Here is a 23,470-nt window from a genome sequence, read left to right as displayed (position 1 = left end):
ACACACACACACACACACACACACACACACCTCTGACCTCCAAGGCTAAACTTGAACATGCACATGCACACACACTCCTACTTTGCTTTCTGTCATATGTCAGCATATGTGTGTGTGTTTAAGTAGAGAGAGAGAGAGAGAGAGAGAGAGAGAGAGAGAGAGAGAGAGAGAGAGGGTGAGTGAGCAGAAGAGGATGTATGAATGAATGAATGGGCTTCTGTTGGACTGCTCCTAATGACTTTATTAAGAGATGTTGTGTTTAACATCAGGAAACACCAGTAGTGTAGGCCGCCAGCAGCTCAATTCAACACCCCCACCCCCCACACACACACACACACGCACGCGCGCACACACACACACACACACACACACACACACAACCACAGTTTCTCATCTTCTGATTGGGCTATATTGATCTGGTTCACAGGTTTGCAGTGGAGTAGACCACCAGGCACAGATCTAGAGATGAAGAGGTCTTCCTGTCTTGCCCTTCTACACTTCTCACTCTCTTACTCATTCCCCCTTTTCTTATGTCCTCCTGAATTCACATCAATCTTCTTCATTATCTTGCTTCTTCTACACCCCTTGTTCCCCTTCTTCCTCTCCCCATTTCCCTCCCCCTGCTCTCTGATACCAGTGCATAAAACACACCAAAAGTTTTCACTGGAGCTGGGTAATGAGGCAGACCTTTGACCTCGCCTTGATGACTTCCATACCTGTGCATGTGCAAGAATATATGCGGTTGGTTGTGTGTGTGTGTGTGTGTGTGTGTGTGTGTGTGTGTGTGTGTGTGTGTGTGTGGCAGCTGGCGGCTTGACAGCGACATGACTAATGAGGGCTCGGGACAGAAATAATAGGTGGGAATTATAACACAAAAGGGGTACAAGCGCAAAGGAAAAGGAAGAACAAATGACAGAGCAATGGACGAGAGGAAAGGAATTTAAAGGAAAGAAAACAAAGGAGGAAAGAAAGGCTAAGATTTAGAGAAGGGTTTAAATAATTGGAAAACTATAGCCCAGGCAACAAAAAGGGCCACCGATAGGAAGCTTGCAGTGTTTCAAACACACATCAACAAATCAAGAAAAAGTTGCATTGCGGCCCGGGGTTTCACACTACTGACACTGTCTCTGTATCCAAGGGTGAACACAGGTTAGTATGGGTTCACTATTGACTCACTAAAGGATTACTTAAAGTCCCTGCAGTTCACCTATAGTTCCTGTAAGCCTGCCATAAGAGATACTGGTGGGTGGAAACATTTCTCTGTCGTACAGATTCTTGGACATCATTGAACATTGTTGCATTAACCATTCATACGTCATGGAAAAGAAGTACTTTTTGCGGTGAGGAATGTCAGACATGGTTTGAATGTTTGAATGGGATCTGGCAAAGTACCAATCTGCATCTGTATAAAACGCAATTTTAGTATTATCTGAAATTATGGCCTAAATGACTAATCTTTTGAGTTAAGAAAAAATGATTTACAGATATATTTCTCAAATCAAAAGGATTAGAAAGAAACCCAAATCTAAGACACTCGATCCTGCAGCGGAAACCAGACTTTGTGGAGTAGCACGACCTGGACAGCACATTCGGGTGTCTGGCAGCACCAGCCTACAACTGTCACACTCCGGGTCAAAGATCATCGTGTGTAGACAGAGCAGAACTTCTTAATTATACATGATAAATGTAATCACACACAGGAAGCATTTCTCGCCACAATTTTCTGGCTTAACCTTGTCAGATGTGCCAGGCTGGCGAGGAAATTGGAGGCAAAAAGGTGTCTAAGTGTGAAACATTAGTGTATTTGTTATACTTTACAGCATGTACATACAAATACAGGCAAGAATTGATCATTCCAAATAACCAATATATTCCAGGTTTTTGTACGGCGCTTTGTGAGCTTGATGATACATCAGGGACAACATTATTAAGGACCAGAGAAACCGGAGAAAACGCTTCCATTAGGCTGTGTGTTGTGATAATGATACTATCTGGCCTAGACAGATTTCTTGAGTGAACCCTGTACTCCTGCTGGATCAGATCAGTGCCCATAATGGCTGACTGCAGCCAGAGGGTCTCGACCAACTGACACAAAGCATGGCGCCAAGACAGAAGCGAGACAGATGGACAAACAGACAGATAGACATTCAGACAGACATCCTGTCTCGAACCACAAATAGATACAACAATTAAGTCAGGTCTGGTCATTTTCATTGCACTGACCCTTCGCCCCTCACCTCCCACACATGTAAGGAGACAAATTACTACTGCAGTTGGGTTTGACCAACAACTCCAATGCAGGAGATCATGCGATGTGAAGGCTGAGACAGCGGACATAAATCATACCTGTATTTGATCTGTGCGGGGCTCTGGGCGGGGGACGATGTGACAGCTAGCATGCACCCTATGTCTCTGAACCCTTAAGGGGCTGAAATGGGTCACTTGTTTTGCAGGGCCAGCTGTATTTTCAGTGGTTTATAAATCTGGGGACAACTGTGGGGAGTTTGGCCTTTATTGTGAGTTTAAAAAAACAAACAAAAAAAAAACACAAAATAAACCAAGTTTAAAATTTCACAAGATTTCAATTGTCTAATTAATGCTGAAAGTAGGGGAGGGAATTCATACAACAAATTGTAACAGTGCACTCATCAACAACAACACTGCAGCTACAATTATGCTGTTAAAAGTCACAAAGAAACGACACAAAGAATCCTGCTGGCCCTATGGATCGCTCTCTTAACAGAAAGCCTTCCATCTCAGTCAAAGAGCCATGTTTTCCTGCATTCATCGGCTATGCTTATGCCTGCTTGCTATGCATTCCATGTCAAAGGTATACAATGTTGTATGTCATTGGCTGCGGAGAAGTACCACTTTACAAGTCGCATGCACAGCGCACCTATACAACAATGCTTATTCCACAAAAACATTACTAAAATTATACAGCTTTTTTTCTCTGGTGTCCCAAGGGAGATTACTATGTTACATCAGGAAGGGCAATTCAAAGTTTCCACCATTGTAATTGTACGGTTTAGATCCAGACTTTGTTTTCTGCCTTTCAGAGCCAGTTTTGAAACCCCATGAGGAGACTAGTCTCCGGGCTAGGCAAAAATCACAATTGCATTAACAACCAAAGAGCATTTCATCAGAGCCAGCAGGGCCCCGTGGTCCAGGACACCTGTAATAGAGTTTCCCCTCTCAACGACGCAAAAACATTTTAACTCCTATGGAATGGAAGGTTTACCTGAATGGAACTATGCTGCTGCAACTGATCAAATCAGGCCAAACAAATTGCATTTGTTAAGAAAAGGATAAAATGCTAGCGCCCACAAAAAACATATTAGCAACTTGATCGACACAGAATACCCTTGGCATAGTATTGGATTAACAAAGTAACAGAAAAATAGAAGAGGATGTGTAGAAATCCAAACTGACTCCTTTCCTGTGCTTTCCCTTGCTGCTCTGCTCCTCTGCGTACCGAGGAATTACCACGATGGTAAGAAAGTTAGGGAATAGATGGAGGGAAAACACTTACATGCAAAGAGATGTATTGGATTACTGTGAATTCAGCTACAGTGATGCTGCCTGCCAATTTCAACATTGAAGTACATGGTAGTTTAGGATGAATAGATATAATTAATCTTCTAAACTACCACACCCTTGGATTTTTGAAGCCTTTCTCAAGTTCATCTAAAAATGACCTGAACAAATCAACACTTACGTCCATTATTCTCACTATGGAATACATGGAAACTATCACATTCAAACATTTGGTATTGGGAAAGGGAGATTTTTTTTTTTTCTGTTTGTTATTAAAATAAACAGAGACAGAGATGTCTTGGATGAACTGGTGTGTGAAACACAGGGGAGAGAGAGAGCGAGAGAGTATGGTAGAGAAAGAAAAAGAGAGACTAAAGGGGCCTGACTGTCTGACAGACAGGCAAGCAGATGGACAGGAACTTGGCATTAGGGAATATGATTCTGCCAGAGAGTGATCCATAAAGACTTGAGGAGGTCGAAGGGCACACTTTCTATAATGACTCATCATCACTCAGTGGCGTCCATGCTGGGATGGCGTGTGTGTGTGTGTGTGTGTGTGTGTGTCTGGGACAGAGGGCCAGTGGATCTGCTGAGAGATAGCGCAGGATAAACGACCAGTTCTGCTATTGTAGGTCTCTGGGGAGAAAAGAGAGATCTCACTGTTGTTTTATCAGAGCCCTGGCCAAATACTGTCACCCACAACATCAATTAATCCCCTCATTAACATAAACAAAAAAACGTTTTGAGGAAAACACGGGTGAGAAAGTGAAAATAACATTCACTGGGGTTTATGAAATATGATAATGTCGTAAAAGGTATGGAATTCCTTCTGTGTTTGACTTCTCTGGGCTGGGTAAACACCACTGGATGGACTTTGCCATGGTAGCTGTTCCCGTGGTAATGTGGTGGGCAGCGGAGACGGAGCCAAAGAGGAGTTGTGGCGTTTTCATGAACAGATTTTTTTATTTTTTATTCACAGCCAGTCATTACTTTTAATACAGCGCAGTCCGAACTGACCACTAAAAGGGTGGCGCAGACTGTCAACACCTTGTATATGGAATTCATAAAACAATGGCTCACACTAAATTCCCCTGCTGCATTCTCAATCAAGCTGCTATGGCAAATGACTGTGTCTGTGTGCATTTATGTGCGTGCATGTGCAAGGGGTCATATTTTTTGTTGTGCAGCATCAGATGAATATCTCCATTTCTTGGCAGTTGACAGCCTGTTTGTCATCCACTCCACAGCCAAGAACTGACCTTCAGCAGCATAACTACCTTTATCCTGCCATACCTCTCCCCTCCCTTCATCCCTACATCTCCATTGCCTCTCTCACCCTCTATCTTTCTCAACCCTCCCTCCCTCTACTTCTCCCTCACTTTTTGCACTCTCCCCTTCTATAGCCTTTGTCATTGATCGCTGATGCGATTGGCTGCCTCCATGCTCAGTAATGACCTGCCCTGGTAACCAGCCGGCTGCTCCGCTCGGCCCCTCGTAGATTGAACTGTCAGATGGCAGCGATTAATGGCTGGGCAGAGAGACACAGACTCACACCTGCAATGTCCCACCCTGCGCTGCCCGGCCAATGCGCTGTCCCATCCCAGCTCAGCAGGTACAGTAGATGTCCATGTATGTATGTCTGTATGTGCGTGCGTTGTGCCCAAACCTCTTGTAAGGATGGATACATATTCAAACATGTGTAGGTGCATGCGTTTATAGGTGCATATAAATCTTTGCTTTCATCCATGTATTACTGCCCCTGGGGGTATGCATGCATTTTGCCATGCTGCAGTGGCTGATGGGAAGGTATGATGAGGGGCTAAAAAGGGAGGAGAAAGGACACGGAAAATGTCAATCAATAAAAATAACTATGCAAATGTAGAATCTTACACAAACTACTGTCAAAACTATGAATGCTGATTAAAAAAATATACATAACTAATATACAAGTACAAGTATAACACACACAATTCCCAAGGACCTTGAAAAGTAGAAAAAGTAGTCAATTCCTCCAAATCTGAGAAGAACTGAACTAACCACAGTTTGCTCCACTGCTTAAATGGCAGCATGTAATCATTATGTGTCTGCAGTGCTATACTTTGTTGCCCCCTGCTCTTCTTTATTACTATATTAGTTATGATTGCACCAGTAATCATTCACTTATTCTACTGTTCACACTTGAGTCACTCTGCGCAAAAGAATCAGAATAAATGCCTAAAATGCTAACATATGTTATTCCGTCAAACAGAGATGAGTGGGGTGTTTGGTCTGGTCTCGCTCTGTCTGTCTGTTGAGGCGAGCACTGCAGGCCCACGCGGCTGTCCCGTGTTGTACTTGGCTGGCCGTCTGCTAACTGTCAGCGCAGTATCTCCTTACACTGATGAATGGGTAGTTTCCAGACCTTTCCCAAAGCTTTCATTCCCTTGTTCCAACGCTTCATCCAGAGGAATGGCCGAGAAAACAAGGGCTCCTCCGCCTGCCCACCAGCCTCCCTCAAGGGGAGCGACAACGCCAAGACGGGCATGGAGGCTAAATTTAAAATGCTCCCTTCAAAAGGGGGAAAAAGAGAGATGGAGCGGGGGAAGGAGATAAAGAGTGAACGAGATGTAGACAAAACACAGCAGAAGAAAGACAAATGAGAAACACAAGAAATGTGGTGGGAGAGAAAGAGAAAGAAACGTAAGGAGAAAAAAAGAGACAGAGGACGGAAGGGGAATAATCCTCTGAGCAGTGAACATGTGAATATCAGGCCAGTAGGGGTTTGGCGTGGTGTGTGAAACGGAGATAAAATCGATTAGCTTGTCCACTGACCCAGTGAGCAGCGGGGCCCCCCATTGGCCCAGTCCTGCCACAGCCCTGACAGAGACGTCCAGGCCCAGAGGCCCCTAGGGGTCCCTTCTGGACACTGAGGTGAACAAAGTGGTGCCCTCCTGTCAAACTAAAGCCCTCAAGAACCAGCAAAACAACAAACCATGCTGCAATGCTTCACTGCTCTCTGATTCCACAGGAGACAGGAGAAATGTAGTGTGGGCTGCTGAAAGACGACACTGTGTGTAGAGCTGGTGCTCAAGATACACAACTAAGGTACATACTTAAGGGGAAAATATTGTCAGTTAAGAATTTCAGCCAACTCAAATCAAGCTCAATTTTATGAGAAAATACGCTATTTTAGTTGTTTGACTCTTGTATTTAAGTGTTTTAAACCTTAGTTCTCTAACGTCTCATAAGAGACTGTATAACAGCTTAAGTTAATAGTAGAAGCTGTTAGCTGTTAGCAGTTACTGTATTAAGCCTTGGACAGTAAGGTGTGACAAAGGGCTTCATGAGGCAATACAAACATGACTTTGATTCCAAACGTATCTGCACAGATATAACAGTGTTGTTCACCCACTTTCATGTGTTTGTCTCTTAAAACTATTGGAAAAACAGACACCCTCTTCTAAATTGAGGAGGAATATGTGCTTATTCTAGCATAGGAAATCATTTCTGAAAACCGCCTCTGCCACATCCTGTCAGTCAATAGTTCAAATTTTGAAATATTGACATAATTCCAGAAACGGTTAGGTATTTCTTAGAACATTCTAAAAGCACTGGCCTGACAAACTGCCACCTGTTGACGGGCCCTGAAGCCTCTCCCTACGGTTTTATCGCCTTGTTTTGCCTCACATGATATCCTCAGTCGGATCACTGGTTGTGGAGCACCTCTTTGATTCCTGGCTTATTGTGGTGTATCTGACCCTGGAGGTCGCAGAGTGGAAAGAAGTGGATGTGTCACCACTAAGCTCTTCTCCGTGTTAGAATAATATTTCTATGTTGCATTTAGGATGCTAACGCTAATCAAAACAGGACATCCTGAGGAGGGCCGTGCTCTCTCTTCCCTGGCCCCGCTCACCGACCGCCCGCTTTATGTTTTTGTGTTTGCAGAGGAGCGACAATCCCAGGAAGCCGCGAGAAGGGTTCATCAAAGCTCCGAGCGGGGGGCCCCGGCTGCAGGATCGCTGGAATGCGGCGTCGAAAGGAATCTCTACTGTCCTATTGTTCCCTTGTTTCCTCGGTCTCATCACACGCCGGCACGTCCAGTTCACTTACAGGTAAGAAGCGCTAATCAGCCCTGCATTCCTTTCCACGGCCGCATTCTTTCCTCTGCTGAGACCCTGGCTGACCAACAACACTTGTGCACACACGGAAGGTGCACGGCTTATACGGACACACACATACACACACATTCATGAAGGGGAAGTCATCAAGACAGCACTCTGAGGACAGGGACGTGGTGTTTCCTTTGTGTGATCGCAAGTGGAACAGTGAGGTGAACATTGGGGGTGCATGCCTCACTATTAGTGGGAAGATGATTCACATCCCAAAAGAGATCCCGAACTATGAGAGAAAATACAATGAGAAAATTTGGTTCACCTAGCATTTTCTTTTGGGAGTCCTGTGTGTAAAAATGTTTCACAAAAAAACAGGAGTGCCTTGATAACTACCACCCAAAAATATATATTTAGTATGTTTGGGTGGTAGTTTACAGTATATATATATATATATATATCCTACAATCTTTAAGATGACCCACCTGACTGCCCCTAACTACCTCGCCTTTAATAATAAAATTCATAGCGTGTCCTGACTTTTTCTCTCTGTGTCTCTCACTGTAACCATCACTGTTTCAGCACTGCAACACAGGCAAGACAGCTGCTATCAGATCCAATCAGGTGAATGTAGTGCAGCACAAACTTCATCAGGAAGGCCCCAGCTTTGATCACATCGCCTACCCTCATCTCTCCCATCCAGCAGGGGTGAGAGGTCACTGCTTAATGAGCTTCAGGGTGGAGACTGGGGGCCTTGTTGTGGCAGGGATGAAAGGTGTACAGGAATCACACATACATAGCACACAAACACATAAACATACACACCTGACTGCTCCGTCCTGTCCTCCCTTTTTCAGCGACAGGTGGGCATGACCCGGTGGCCCGTTTCACCCCTGTTAATCAGAAACTACTTTCCTCCTCTCCGCCCCTCCCTCCCTCACTCCTTCCATCCCTCGGGCCAGCCTGCTCCACCCAGGGAGATCCCCGAGCAGTGCTGGAACACAGTGTTATCGCCACATTCACAAAGCGATTGTTGGGTAATTCCTGTTTATAGCTATGTGCTCTCTCCAGTGTGTAAAAGTAAAAAAATAACTACTGTTCTCTCTGTCAACCCTCAATGACAGTGATTAAAAATGAATGTGCGCAGCCAAACACTTCAGCATACCTGCCAAAGATTTGTACCATTAATTCAAACACAATGTACTATTAATTCAAACGTTTGAACGTTGGTCGTATTCAAAATGAGTTAAGGGTCATTAAAATATGGGCAATTGGGATGAAATTGACAAATAGGCACACAAAATACATTTTGTGTACCCACTTACTCCTGTTTGGGGTAACTGGGTAAGATATATAAATTAAAAAAAAGTAAATGATCATACTGCAGCCTGTAAACTGACACACAAACATAACACCATGTCTGCAGTCTGGAGTAAAGTGCAGCAATGATTGGCAGCTAGATTAAGTCATATCAAGCCTCTTGTTTCGTCTTTCTCCTCATAAAAGCACTCAACAATGTAGTAAAGTGACTTCGAGCAGTTAGCTGATGTGAGACATGAGGCCAGACTGTCGGGCCCTGTTTCTACCACCTGCTTCAGGTAATTGATTGGAGTATAAAATGATTGAGTTTCTTTAATTAGCTAACAGACATCTCTTCTCAAAGAACGCCAAGGAGTGCTAACTTCACAACCACATCATTAATAGCCCAGGCGAAGCGCACCATCAGCAATCTGTTGACATTATAACTCCTCAGACATCAGAACGACACAAATCAGTTTGATGTCCGTATGAACTTTTCGGCTCAGCAAAATGCCATTTATCTCAGACCAATTTGTGATGAGAAAATGGCGGCGTGTCACACATTTGACGACTGTGCTGTATACTCCGCAGAGCGCCTTTGTTTTGTGCATACGCACTAAAACTCACACGTACGCACTCAGCCCGTCCAAATAAGAACATACACACATGCTCGCCTCCCCTTTTTAAACACACATACACACAAGCACAATCTATAAAAATATGCTTAGCTTGGGACTGCTCTGTTGATAATGACCTCAGCCTTGGCACCGTACTGGGCCAGACCAGACTGCCGACAGACTGGAGGCTTTTGTGTGGACTCCCTATCTCTAACTCCATGACCTTTAAGGGGGACAAGAAAGCAGAAATGCTTTTTTTGTTTTCTTTTTTATTTAGAAGGGGTAAGGCTCGCTCATTGTTCTGTGTTGGTACGGTTTCCCCTGTGGTAAACAGACAGCGGTTCCCAGGCTTGACATGTTGCACACCCTCCTCCCACCCTCCCTCCATCCCTTGGTGTTCCCACACTGCCCTGTCTGGGTCGCCGCACCATACCACCCCCCAAAAACAACACACACAAACCGCCACCAGCATACATACTACCGCCTCACCCATAAGCACAACTACACACTCCCACTTTTTCACCTGCCACCAGGGCCAGCACTCAAAAACGAATGCTCGTCTGTGCGCTTTACTGCATTGTGAAATTCTCCACATGCATGATGGACTGAGATAGAGGAGAGCAGGGAATGTAGAGACGAGAGCGAAGCCCCTGGGGCAGGGCCGCAGTGCCAGGGCCTGGGAGGGGACCCATGACGAGGCCTGGAAGCTCCCTAGTTGCTCGGGACAGGGGCCATCCTTCAAGCGGGTGACAACAGTGCATAAACAAACTACTAACCTCATCAGCTCTCTGTTTACAGCCCTGAGACCGAGTCCTGGACGACTCATTAACATCGGAGACCTTCCAAAAGAGCCATTTTCTGAGCGAGGGGTGAAACATTTCTCCCATCGTAAGAGAGGAGGAAAGTGGACGACATGTCAGACAGATGGGGGCGTTGATAGATGAGAGGGCCTGGGTCATAGTCAACCTGCCCCCCCCCCACTCCCCAAACTCACACACACAAACTGATATACCGACAAAGGCTGCATTTTCATGTGTGAGCATATGTGTCTGTAATATGCTTTACACCTGGTTTGACAAGCATTCAGCAGCTTTAAGCCGCGCTGCTACTTGTTCACTGGTTTACCCCTCTGTAGACAGTTCCCATAATTGTTACACATCCAAGACTTTGAATGAGAAAACTGTCGCCCTTGTAAAGCAACTGACAGAAAGCTCAATTCAAAAAGTCAGCAGCAAATGACTGAATCTTACATTAAGGCCTTAAAATAATATGATTAAAATATTTAAAAAATTGAAGCAGCTGAAGGGTTAATATAGGCCTATGCATTTTTTCTCCCTTCAATATAAATCAACTATTTCTTTTTCATTATTCCTGAGTAGTACTTGGCTTAAAAAAAAAAGAAAACATGATAAAATAAACTGGCTATGGTCATATAGTTGCATCAAAAAATCAAGTTCAAAGCAACGATTAACAAAAGTGGAAGAAAACAGGAGTAACCTCTGCCGTGGGCCCCAGTGATTCCTGACCCAGTCCATTACTGAAGGAGATATGGGACATTTGTATACGGAGCTTTGGCACCAAGCGGAGCGCGGGCAAAGAGCCCCGCTCCGGGACAACAAGGGCTGTTTAATGGGGTCTCTATTTCACTTTCCTCGCGCCGGCCCGCTCCCTCTCACCTTTTAAATGGGCCGATCTATTAACCGTTTTAATGAGCTCCGCCAGACAAACGCGAGATGCATGGCCCATTGCACAATGTGAGGAGGACGACGCACTTCTCAGCTCTGGAGAGGAAAGGCGCTGACAGACAGCGAGACACCGAGGCGCGCGAGGCCTCTCTCTCTCTCTCTCTCTCTCTCTCTCTCTCACGCACGCACGCACATCTTCTCGCGTGCAAATCAGGGGTGCCAATGCGCCAAGGATTTTGCATCTAAAAAGTTATATGAGCCACAGTTTTGGAGACAGGCGGATCAATAAGTGATGACTGACTAAATATTGTGGTGAATGTGAAAAATGATTAGCAAGTGCACGAGTGTGTGCCTTTGGGACACACTGGATTTGAATGCTCCACTGCCACTTGTTAAGCTTCCGAATCCTTTCCATGGAACTTTCCTTTAGATCTATTTTTTACACTGCGTTCAAAAAAAAAAAAAAAACGAATTAATATGTACATATTAGAGGTCTGATGAACATCACGGTTATGTGAGATTAATCGGCATTGTAAATATTCCTAACAAATTATCAAAGACCTCTAAACACACATTATCATCAAGATGTTTTTATTGAGACACAGATATGCTAGACCTTTAATTAGGCCTACACCAAGGTAGTTTGGATCTTTAAAGCCCCCTCAATCTTGTATAGCCCACAATTCACCACGGGGTGCGGCCTGCACGCCTTGGCTATAGTTGTTGGGAAGCAAAAGCGAGTTTTTGTGGCGCACCGCATTACATCTGGACGTGCGGACTAATCAGTCAAAGTCCATCAATCACCCTTACGTTCACCACCTCTCCATCACCTCCTCTATTACATCCACCCCCTTTTTTATCACACGACTGTTCTGCAAGGAGGCCCCGTACATGCCCGTTTTAACACGAGTTCTCCGGACAGGCGGGAGGCACACACTGAACGCATTTACCAGCAGAGCTCTTATGAGGGGTCTGGGAATTTAAATATTCACGGTTGACACTGTGCAGACCTGGCTGGGGGCCAGAGCGGGCCCGCTATCTCCCGGGACTCAGAACATTCCCCCCATTCTGACTGAAGAGGTAGAAATCTTCGTCTTCCATTTCGAGAATAATAATCGTTAAATATACACGAGGAATTATCCCGCATAGCCTATTAAAGAGACTGCATTTAATAGTATGTAGACACCTTGATGCAGGTGTTCACCTTTGTGTGCGTTTCTGGTAATAAAAAACTATTTTTTTTAAAAAAGGTCTGTGTTGCACAGTGACGAGAGAGCTGGAGGGTCGCTAAGAAGAAAATCAAGTATTTTCTTTCCTGTTGTTGATGATGGCATTGTGTGAGCGCATCTATTTCCGTATGCCAAACTACTTTCTGAACATTCGACAGAATCACTAAAAGTTATAAAGACCTACATTCATATTTGCTATGCTTATTAAAACTTCATCGGGATAGCAGCTGTACTTTTGTGAAGTAAACAAATTAAATAGGAACTTGCTCTTAAATGACCACATAACTTCTCCATAGCCTGCTGCTTATTGGCGTTAACTGTCTAAATGATGTATATGTTGCAGCTGCTAAACCATAATGTTTGATTTAGTTAGCTGTGCTCGTATGCAAAAACACAGGTACTCTTTATGCAAAACGGGATGTCTGGTCACTGAGCTGACTGAAGCTATTATAAAAGCATAGCCTAAATAAAAACGTCTGCAAACACAAGAATAATGCAGGCCTGGGTCATTACATTGTTGCCTTTCTGGTTTTTGACCTCCCGTCTAATTCTTTCAAAAAATATATCTGCAATACAATTCTAGATTAATGCTGTGCGTGTCACAATGAGAGGAACCCCAACCATGAAAAGTCAGCGTTATAGAGTCAAAACTCGAATGAAAGGCAACGCAGCACAGAAATGTATACGCAGAACACTAATAAAAAACGATAACAACATGTCCTTGATTGACACAGCTTTAGAACAAAAATAATAATGTAACTCTTGATAATTTATTGTAGGAAATCAATGCACGAATAGCCATATCAATCATCTCCTTGCATTAATTCTTATAGTTGATTGGGTCCAAGTAATTAAATCGATTTAATGACAAGAGTGTTTCGATATTACACTTAATTTAATCAAACTCATTGCATATTTTAAGCTATTATTTTATCCTAAATAAATGAATTTGGTTAACAGAGTATAAGACGCCTGCCTCGTACGCTTTAATCAAATTACATGGAGTGTAAAGTCCGCAACACTCGTGGATCAAAAGAATTAAAAACATTAAAGTGTGAATTACGTTTTTTTTTTCTTCTTCAGAGTGCTTAACAATCTACAAACATTACGCATTAATACGAGCTCGGAATGAGACTCACAAAACGAGATCCCCATTCTCTGCAACATTTACCATGCCTGTCTAAATCCTCGTTTTCTCCTTATTTCTTTCCATCTACCTGCCTTTTTTTTCCAAAGTTGCTCCCCGCAAACTGAAGTGACCAGCAGCCCACAGCAGCAGTGTGCAGCAATTGCAATACAGCTGCCGATGCACGGGACATGGGACTTTAACCTACAATACGTTACATTACACTACAGCGCCCACTACATGCAACGAGCAATTCCAATACTGGAGCGGACGCCCTGCAGAAAGTTCCTCCATCGCTGCCGAAACTTTAAACTTTACTCTCTTGTTGTGACAGCGTCTCATTCTTTTCTTCATCGTTTTGTCGCTCCTAACAGGTGAAAGTGAAGATTCTGGTTTCCTGGTGGTAATGAAATCGTCACAGAAACTCTTGATAAACGCAGTGATAACAGCGACAGTCTATAGGTACATAAGATGGCATGTTTCAAAAGGAGAAAAAAAAGAAAGGGATGTTGCACCTACTCGTGGCCAGTTTCCGTGCCCTGCCTTTGGACCTCATGGTGCCCGTCTCTCGGCGTGGGTTTGTTTGGATTTTTTCTTGGATCTTTTTTCCTCCTTTTTGTTTTTTCTCTGTCCTTTTTCTCTGGGTTTCTCAATCCAAACGCGCTATCTCTCCAGCATTGTCAGTCTGGACACCTTCGCACATGCGCACAGCCCGAGATCTCGCCGGCAGCAAGTGCCAGAAAAAGTTTGGGACGATTTATCACTTTGATATTAACCTGATCTGGTCAAGATGTGTGCATCGTGGACATCTCCTTTCTCGTGTCAAGAGTTTTTCAAACGAACGCGGAGCGAGAAAGCCGGGCACACTGCAAAAAATGTCCAACGTTGCTGAAGCCTGCAGCTTCAGTCGTGTTGTTTATCTAACGCGTGAGGAAACTTTGTAATTGAGATGCGTCCAGTGCAGTTTGGACTTGTTTCAGGACTTATCTCGAAACAAGAGCCATGTATATTCAAATAAGGCAGCAAAAGGCACAACTCAATTATGTTGGACCAAACTCTGCTATCAAGTTAAAATCAAGTTAAACTACAATAAAGCAATGCAATAAACATATGCCAATGTATTATTATAATATATATATATATATATATATATATATATATTTATTTTTTTTTAAGTTTGAGAATGAGCACTAAATGAAATGTTTTCATAAGATGGATATTTTTTGCAGTGCAGTCAGCGCCCCGGATCTACCGAGTGCCGAAGACATTAATTATAACGATCCCTATTCTCAATCATTCCTGCGCACCTTCTCTTTTTAAACGAAGTCACATTCATCAATGTTCACTTACATTACCAATACTGAATATAGTCATTAATGATTTTATATATTTTAATTGTGTTCTGACCATTATACCGAGCACTGGAAATGAATGTACCCCCCCCCCTCTCGGGCACCCGGCTGACAGCTCTAATATGAGAGTGCACAGGTCTCTCTCTCTCTCTCTCTCTCTCTCTGCGCTGACAATTATTAATATGTTAAGTGCTTAGTATTAATGCCTGTTTGAGACTTCTCTGTTGCAGTCAGTGCGTAAATTTCATCACTTGGTAATTGCCGAAGGCTCGAAAAGGATGTTTTCACTTGATTTAACTTGGAAGGAGAATGAACCTACCAAGAAAGAAAAGTAAAAAAGACTTTAGTCCGAACCTTCATCTCAGTGGGTGGAATAATGTTTGGATCAACTTCTTTTCGCTCTGGATTTAAAGAAAAAGGCCACACTCATAAATGCATGCCATCCAGGCACTAAAAGTCAATAAAATCACTGCATGTCTGCTGTTATCACATAAACATTTTATAGAAGCATAGTTAGATACTGAGTCATATATCAGCAACATAGAGTATCCCAGCCAGATACAAAAACGGCAAATCATGCTTTGTTACCATTCTTTGTATTGTATTGCTACAACTACAGAAACATTGTATCCACACATCAGACCGCGCATTGATATCATAAAGCCTATTTGTCCCCAAGACAGCGTATAATTAAAGTAATTGGCAATTAATTAGATCTGCATGAAATCATGCTGACCTCGTACGACCACTTTAATGGGTTGTGAGCTCGAGCTATCGATTCTAAATGTGTTGAAACTGATTAGAGTCCTGACATCATGCCGTGTCATGGGGAGGGGGAGAAATCATTTAAGGGCTGACCAAAACCAAAGCATTCCTTGCATACGGTAATATCAACAGATATGCTGCGACCACGCTAATAGAGATGATGCACAACTTGGCACACAAAAGTGTTTCGTCCGAATTATTCACAAAGGTATTTTCTTATTTGGATTTTTTTTTTTTTTTTAATATGTCGTTTTTTTGTCTAAAACTATAGACTAAAGTAAACAAAAGTGGGACATTTCTGAATATATGTTCCTTATTTTAAGGGCCTTTGGCTTTGAGGTTAATGCTGATAGTTTATTGTGGTTGTACCTCGCTCTACCTCTGTAATAACATAAATGATGCTATTAAGTCGGTTGCGCCTACACACCGTGTGAGAAGGTGGCACGCCGCGAGTTCGCACAAAAACAGAGAGGTAGGGAGAGAGAGAGAGAGAGAGAGAGAGAGAGAGAGAGCGCTTCAGGCGGCGCGCTCAATTAGCCTAAATGGAAACAGTTTTCATTCACCGCAATAACTCACTCTACTCTTCCCTCGTATCCTCTCCTTTCTGAAGCACTTTCTCAATACATATTTTATTATGATACGATGAACCCGGTGGCAGGGCGGAGCACCGCAGAGATCCCCACAGCCCCCTGGATTGTAATTATTAGAAATTAATTGGGTTCGAGACCTCCACGGTTGCAAGTATAGGCCCCTACACTAAAAGATTCCCTCACTTCGTTCCCTTTGCTTTAAATGCACATAAGTAGCCTACCATGTACCAAACTTGTCTAATTCAATATTGTTTAAAGCGAGGAAATCTTCATCCAAACAAACAGTTTTGCATTTTACTGTATAGGCCTATTACAGTAGTAGCTTACTCAGCCGTTAAGGGGTTAAAAAATAACATGATCTGTATTAGGGGCTGTCGAGGCAGACTAAAAGTGAAAAGGGAGCCTCCGGCGCAAGGAAATTACCATCGCCCGCGTGACCTTTGAGCAAGGTAATCAATCAAGTGATCAACAGGGATATTTATCACTGCTTTGTCCAACCGAACCTGTGTGTAGAAAACAAAATAAAAGATGGAAAAAAGAGAATATTGATATTTAGGGATGTTGAATTGGATTGCCCTGAATTATTAAAAATACCAAACATCTAATCTTTCTTTTAAGGTATAGCCTATAATTAATTACAAAATAAAATAAATAATACTAATTATTATCATTATTATAATAACAATAAATAAGCAAAACCAAACAGACACGCAATAGATAAAAGCCACATATCAACACTGTGGGCCCACATTTTGTCTCGCACATTACTGCTTTATATCATCGGCCTACTGACTTTTAGACAAATGTTACAAACATGTGTTCAGTCAGGGCTTCATTTTGTTACAATTTATTGCACCTAGTTTTTTACACTTCTCTGGCCAAACTAATATTGCAATGGATTCCTGCTATTCCGGCTTTTTGTTACAGTACTGTTTAGTGAAAACCTGCAAAGATTTATTTGGCCCAGTGCGTGCTGCCCCTGTGTGGAGAATTATCGACCCAATCAAAGACATTGAAAGCTTCCAGTGAACAGCTAATGCAATAAAAATAATACTCTGACGGAGAGAACAGTCCCTTTTCACTGGGCAAAGAGTTCATATTATCCCAAGTTAAATATACCAAGAAATGTCAAAGAGATATTTCTAACAACCATTTCGATTCATCTACACTTACTTTTTTTTTTTTTTTTCATGAGATATATTTTGTGTTGTATTTTTGGCGGCAGATAAAACAAAAAATGAGGATGAAAATTGGATAAAATAATGCCTTTTACAGCCTGATGAGTTGAAGAAAAAAAAGCATCGGTATAACAATACGTGTAATTTCATATTTAAGCATGTAAAAAGTATATGAGACAATCTACAGAAAAATCAGGCCTGGACTAAATGCCTGATCAAATCGTGAATTGTTGTAAATGTTTTGGTAGAATCTTACGTCGTGTGATCCAATATCTATTCTAGATTAATAATGTATGGGGGCTTACATTTCTACACTACATATATTGCGACCACTTATTTTTAATGTATCAATTATTCTATCAAAAATAATAATGCATTTATTAAGCCGAAATATGTTCGTTGTATATCACGATGGAAATAGAGATAATATGTATTTTTCCAAAACAGTGGCTATGCTTCTATTCGAAGAGATATAATATTATATATATATTTTTATTTTTTTGTGGGCGTTTGAATACAACGACGCAAATTAACTACAATTCACCAAAACTAAAGTCACACAACCATTTCATTTGCATGTTTCAAAATAATGAAAATCACAAAAGGTCCCTAAATATTAAGTACCAAGACCATAAACTACGATATGGTTCTGTATCAGCGCTTGTTATTGCATGAGGCTGAGCCCGATGTTAAAAGACGACCCTTCTGGTCGAAAATTCTTTATACTATACCGCCCCCTAGTGGATACTACCACGTAGTCTTCTGTTCGAGGCATGGAGGTGATGAGGGTGTCGTCATGCGGCATTCAAATGTCAATCCTTGCAGTCCTATTAAAAAGAAATAGCCTACATAACAGATATAGATCCCTATATCACGACTGTATAAAGGCTACAGTATAGGGAAAATAAGGTGTAACTGATTGTGGGTTTCATCATTTACAGACTTAATATGGATCAAGTGAATAAACCCAAAAGCAGAAGGTAACATGTGACTGATTGATGAACTGGCCAGGCTTGTACTGAAGTTAAAGTGCATTTTAACAACCGCTTCTGAACTCAGTATCCAGCATGGGAGACAGATTACGATGCGCCCCTGAGACAATTTGTGGAAGTAGTATTGATAAGGCTGGTGTTGGCTATGGACATATTTATCTGTGAGGACTGCTTGATGAGAGGGTCTTATCCACACACACAGAGACACACACACACACACACACACACACACACACACACACACACACACACACACACACACACACACACACACACACACACACACACACACACACACACACACACACACACACACACACACCACATCTCCAGATACAAACTCATCTCCATCAATTTCAACTGATGTTCTCCTTGCACAAGTGCTGTCAACAGAGAGATGCGACAAGTAATCAATGGGGCAGTCGGTCAGGTTTATTTATCTCCTTTTCCAGTAACAGCAGACAGTGGAATCCTTGTCAAGTTCCCGGTTGCAAGGCAATTAAGGGAGCATACAGATGGATGGGATGCTTCGGACACAGAGAGTGAACCAGTCAATAACCTGGAAAGTGCCTGCAGTTGACTTCTTACAGCACAGTTCCTTTGAACTTGAAACAGACACACAGATAGAAATCAGACTTCTTTGTATGAGCACTTGCCGTATAGCTATTGACTTTAGAGCTGAAGTCAATTAGTCAATAATCGACATGCCTTTTTCACAACATTTTGAAATGTCATAGAAGGAAAAGCATTGGTGTAAATAATACAATTAATGATGGCTGAAATTCTTTTAGCTGCTTCTGTTTCAGGGTCCTGGCATTGTGCATGTTGGCTCACTGTCACAGATACCTGAACAGAACGGAGACATCTGTAAAATTATTAGTAACACCTGTACTTTTCCTACAATGACAAGCTCAAAGTGACAAATCATCTTAGAACAAGGCCAAGTAGTCGATCAAGCGTCTCAGAGGATTTGCTGCTTTTTCTCCGGTTTATATCATTGCAAACGCAATGTCTATTGTTCAAACTCATTTCAATTTCATTTAGAATGTCAAATCGTTAACAGACGTTATCTCAGGACACTTTACAGATAGAGTAGGTCTAGATCACACTCTATAATTTACAGAAACCCAACAATTCCCCCCAAGAGCATGCATTTGGTGCGACAGCAGCGAGGAAAAACTTCCTTTTAACACGCAGAAACCTCGGACAGAACTTGGCTCTTGGTGGGCGGCCATCTGCCGTGACCGCTTCTTGTTTTTGTTGACAAAGCAAAGAATTCAAAGACCACCTTGGGCTTTGGAAAATTGTGACAGGTATTTCTCACAACTTTCTGATGTTCTATACTAAACAATTATTTAAAAAAAATGAAAAGAAATCCACAGATTAAAGAATAATGAAAACAATCATCCGTTGTAGCACTAGGTTTGATTGATTGATTGTTTTTTGTTTTTTTTATTTAAGTCTCATGCCACTAAGTAGCCCATCCCACAGGGAAATATAAGCCACCATTACTGTCACGTTTGTGTCTGTTGTTGTGTTTCCTGTTTTATTTTGTAGTATTCTGTATCCTCCCTAGTCTTGTCTTGTTTTACTTCCTGTCTTGTGTTTTCCCGCCTGTATGATTGTCTGCCCCACCCTGATGTGTTTCACCTGTTCCTGATTCCTTGTGTCACCTGTCCCTTGTTTAACCTTGTTACCCTGTGTATTTAGCCTCTGTGACGTCTTTGTCTCTTGTCAGATTATTGTGCAGTTTCTGTTCTGGATTCTGTTTTGTAGTGTCGTGCTACTCTTGCCTGGTTTGGCATGTACTCTGTGTTCCAGTTTGTTCTGTGTTCCTGGTTTTTGTATCATCTGTATTTTTGGGATATCTTGCCTGTTTTTAGAGGACTCTATTATTAAATCTTTTGATTTAAAATCTTTTGTCCCAGGTCCTTCGCCTTCCCCGTGACAAATACAACCGAAATTAATTCCACAGCTTCCGGTTCCAGTGTCCACACGCAACATTCTCCACTTTTCACAGAACAAAGAACAAATAAAACATACCACAACAGCCACAACACAACAGTGCAACCCATAATGTGTCCAAATTGAGCCAAACACCTCATTCCGAAAAAAAAAAAATAGGCATCATAAATTCAGAGGTTGTCCAAGATGCAAGATAATCTTCATCAATATCTCTGCCAATAATATCCTCTAAGGCACTCCTCTATCCCAAAAACTGAAAGGAAAGCCGAAAGTGGAACACCAAGCACACACTTTTCCACATAAGCTAAGACTATCATGAAACTTATCCCAGTGTAACAGCTATGTCCTGAGCTTGAACAAATGTTCCCCAGAGAGGCTGCCTAGTGAGCAACAGTCACTCGTGAAGCGACACACATCTCAGGGAGCTATGTTCTTTCACACTGGCATGAAGTGGTAGCTATGTTGTTTTGTGTACGTACAAAGTTCATGTATTACATTACATACCTTAGGGTGAGTAAAATAACATATTCTTTTTAAAAAGAAAATATCAAGACACCTTGGAAAGGGATCCATGCACAATTGTTATGACATTAGTTTTACTTACCTATCTGTAGAAACCCTTACAGACAACAGAAGTATGGAAGTGTCCACCGGAGGGACTGCAGTGGAGAGCACCATTTCCTCCAGAGGCCAGTGATGCTATGTTTTTACAAATGACAGGCACAAGGTAAGGAATTCAATATCAAAACCCAAACCAAAAATGTGGTACATGTCATGTCGTTGCTTTAAGGCCAGATGGTAAACCTGGGCTCCAAACTGAAGTCATGTTAGCACAGATACTTCACTGTGTAGCTCTTTAATAAATTACATTGTATAGGAACTCCACACAGCCAAGACACAATTACTTTGTGCCCTGGCCACAATTGTGACACACCAAGTTCTTCACTCTTTCATTTTTTTCACAACAAAGGTGTTTTTCACAGAGGACATTTTGAAATGTCATAGTAGGGTAAACAAGGGTGTAAATGAATAAATGAATGATAGCTGAATTCCATTTGGCTGTAGTTTCAGGGTTCTGGTGCTGGCTCACTGTCATGGCTTACTCAATACTGGCACACTTCAGTAGAACAGACCCATCGCTAATGGTATCAGCAACCAACCTGTGCTTTTCCTACTCTTTGAGCAAACATTAATTATAACATGATAATTAAGGTGTAGTTTACCACATGCCAATATGTTGGTAGTTCCACAACACTACCTAACCCTTTCAAGGCTATTTAAGGTAACCAGTTACACTGTCAGAAAACAATGCATATTTATCCAAAACGTGTCTGCCTTGAACAGGAACAGGCCTACAGCAAAAAAAACAAAACAAAAGAAAGAACAAACGGACAGGACCAAGCACCACAAATCACTGACTGATCCTTAAAACACAGTCAATAAGTTACATAGCTGCATCTATCTGACACTTATTCCATAATCCACCATTACCAAAAGCCATTAGGTACTGTAAGCCTAACGTTATAATTAGTTTGTTTAGTTGAGACTGTGTCGCATATTCAAAGAAGGTCACATTTCAAACATAATAGCATACAAAACCATAGCCTATATAGCCATACCTAGCCAAACGAATAGCATATATTACACTAAAAACATATATACTGTACATACATAGCCTACATACATACCTACATGTGTCTTCTTTGCACAATGCCTAACGCCTCTCTTTCCTAACAAAGTTTTGGCAGAATGTATAGTTAACGCTGATTTGCTACTTTGTCGACAGTAAAATGCGTTGTTTTGCTGTGTTGTGTACTAGCTTACAAACTAATGGTAAAGCTGATGTTGACAGTGGCCCCTGTCGTCTTCTTCTTCTTCTTCTTCTTCTTCTTCTTCTTCTTTTTCTTTTTCTTCTTCGAAACTGTTAATGATTTGATCTCTATTTGCTCGAGGCTAATGTGGTTGTTTCGCATGTGTGTTGACTAGTTGAGCTGTATGGTGGTAGGAACAGGTCCGACTAAACGTCATTTTCAGCTTGCCAGGAATAGGCCTAAGGCAGAGAACCATTTACAGCAGGAGTGGGAAGGTATGACTGCACGTTACTTCTTTCTTTTCTCTTTGATACTTCATCTTTTCTAAAAGAAAATGTCTTACACCAAAACTTACACGAATTATTGTATCTTAAAAAAAAAGCATATCAACATTTTGTAAGAAGTCCCAGAGTATAATTAAAATGACCAAGAACTACTTTACTGTAAACGTGCAGTGTACACGTTATAGCCCCTGTGGCCTCTTAAACCATCCTGTATTCATGTTACATTATGTTTTGACAAAACATTAGGCTTGCAGTGGGAATGACATCTTTTCCATTTCCTTTTTTAATTTATTTTAAAAGTCAGCAGATCTCAGATAGCCTACATGTAAGACACGTAGCTCCACGTAGGTCTTTGGTGTTCAAGAGTTTGAAATCTTGAAATATCTGATTATCCATATAAATGGCATCTGTCATGCATGACATAACATGACCATAGACTGTATATGACAACTAAATTGAGAGGATGCATATAAATAATTGCAGGCTTTATCTGTCTTAAATGAGTTAATCAGAAAATATATATGCCAGCCTTGCCTGTAAGAATCAGTTCCTGTGTTGTTCTTGTTGTTGTTGTTGTTTTAAACTCATTTTGTGAGTTTTAGCATCATATCTGATCATGGCAAGACAAGCTTTGGCTTTCTATGGCTCACTTAACTTCCTTAATTACATATCGTATTGAGTTTTTGAATAAGACACAGCCGAGGCAAACAGGGCAGAAAATGTGCAATGGAAACTATTTCCATTTTGTGCAGTTGTAGTTACTTCTATAACAATAAATGGACATACTGGAGAACAAAGTATTATTGAGCATTTGGCTTTTCTTGTTTGTGTGCTGTATATTCCCCAAAAGAACAGATTTCTTGCAAGTGATGTGAGTGAATACTTAGAGTAGTATGGTAGAACAAGCATGGCTACTGCAAACCTGGATGATATTTGCACTATACCTCAATGA

General features: G+C 41.8%; 1 protein-coding gene and 1 long non-coding RNA gene across 13 annotated transcripts in view; both read right to left on the bottom strand.

Annotated features, from left to right (window-relative positions):
- Nucleotides 1-14,471, bottom strand: part of mecom (MDS1 and EVI1 complex locus) — a 133,586-nt gene extending 119,115 nt beyond the window's left edge. For 5 of the 12 annotated variants that reach the window (XM_039787585.1, XM_039787612.1, XM_039787537.1 and 2 more), the window contains exon 1: nucleotides 14,101-14,470. In XM_039787585.1, the coding sequence (XP_039643519.1) occupies nucleotides 14,101-14,137 (37 nt within the window). In that variant the 5' untranslated portion in view covers nucleotides 14,138-14,470. Of the gene's footprint in view, nucleotides 1-14,100 lie in introns of all 12 variants that reach the window. The other 7 variants (XM_039787564.1, XM_039787529.1, XM_039787547.1 and 4 more) reach the window with 3 other exon arrangements.
- Nucleotides 14,472-18,939: 4,468 nt separating this feature from the next.
- On the bottom strand, nucleotides 18,940-22,334 carry LOC120550789. Its single transcript, XR_005637788.1, has 3 exons — nucleotides 22,248-22,334; nucleotides 21,028-21,122; nucleotides 18,940-19,063 (listed from the first exon to the last, which is right to left on the bottom strand). It is a non-coding gene; the product is annotated as an uncharacterized LOC120550789 (long non-coding RNA).
- Nucleotides 22,335-23,470: the final 1,136 nt, after the last annotated feature.

This window comes from Perca fluviatilis, chromosome 2, assembly GCF_010015445.1.
Source record: "Perca fluviatilis chromosome 2, GENO_Pfluv_1.0, whole genome shotgun sequence".
NCBI lineage: Eukaryota > Metazoa > Chordata > Actinopteri > Perciformes > Percidae > Perca > Perca fluviatilis.
This window is presented reverse-complemented; position numbering and strand designations above follow the sequence as displayed.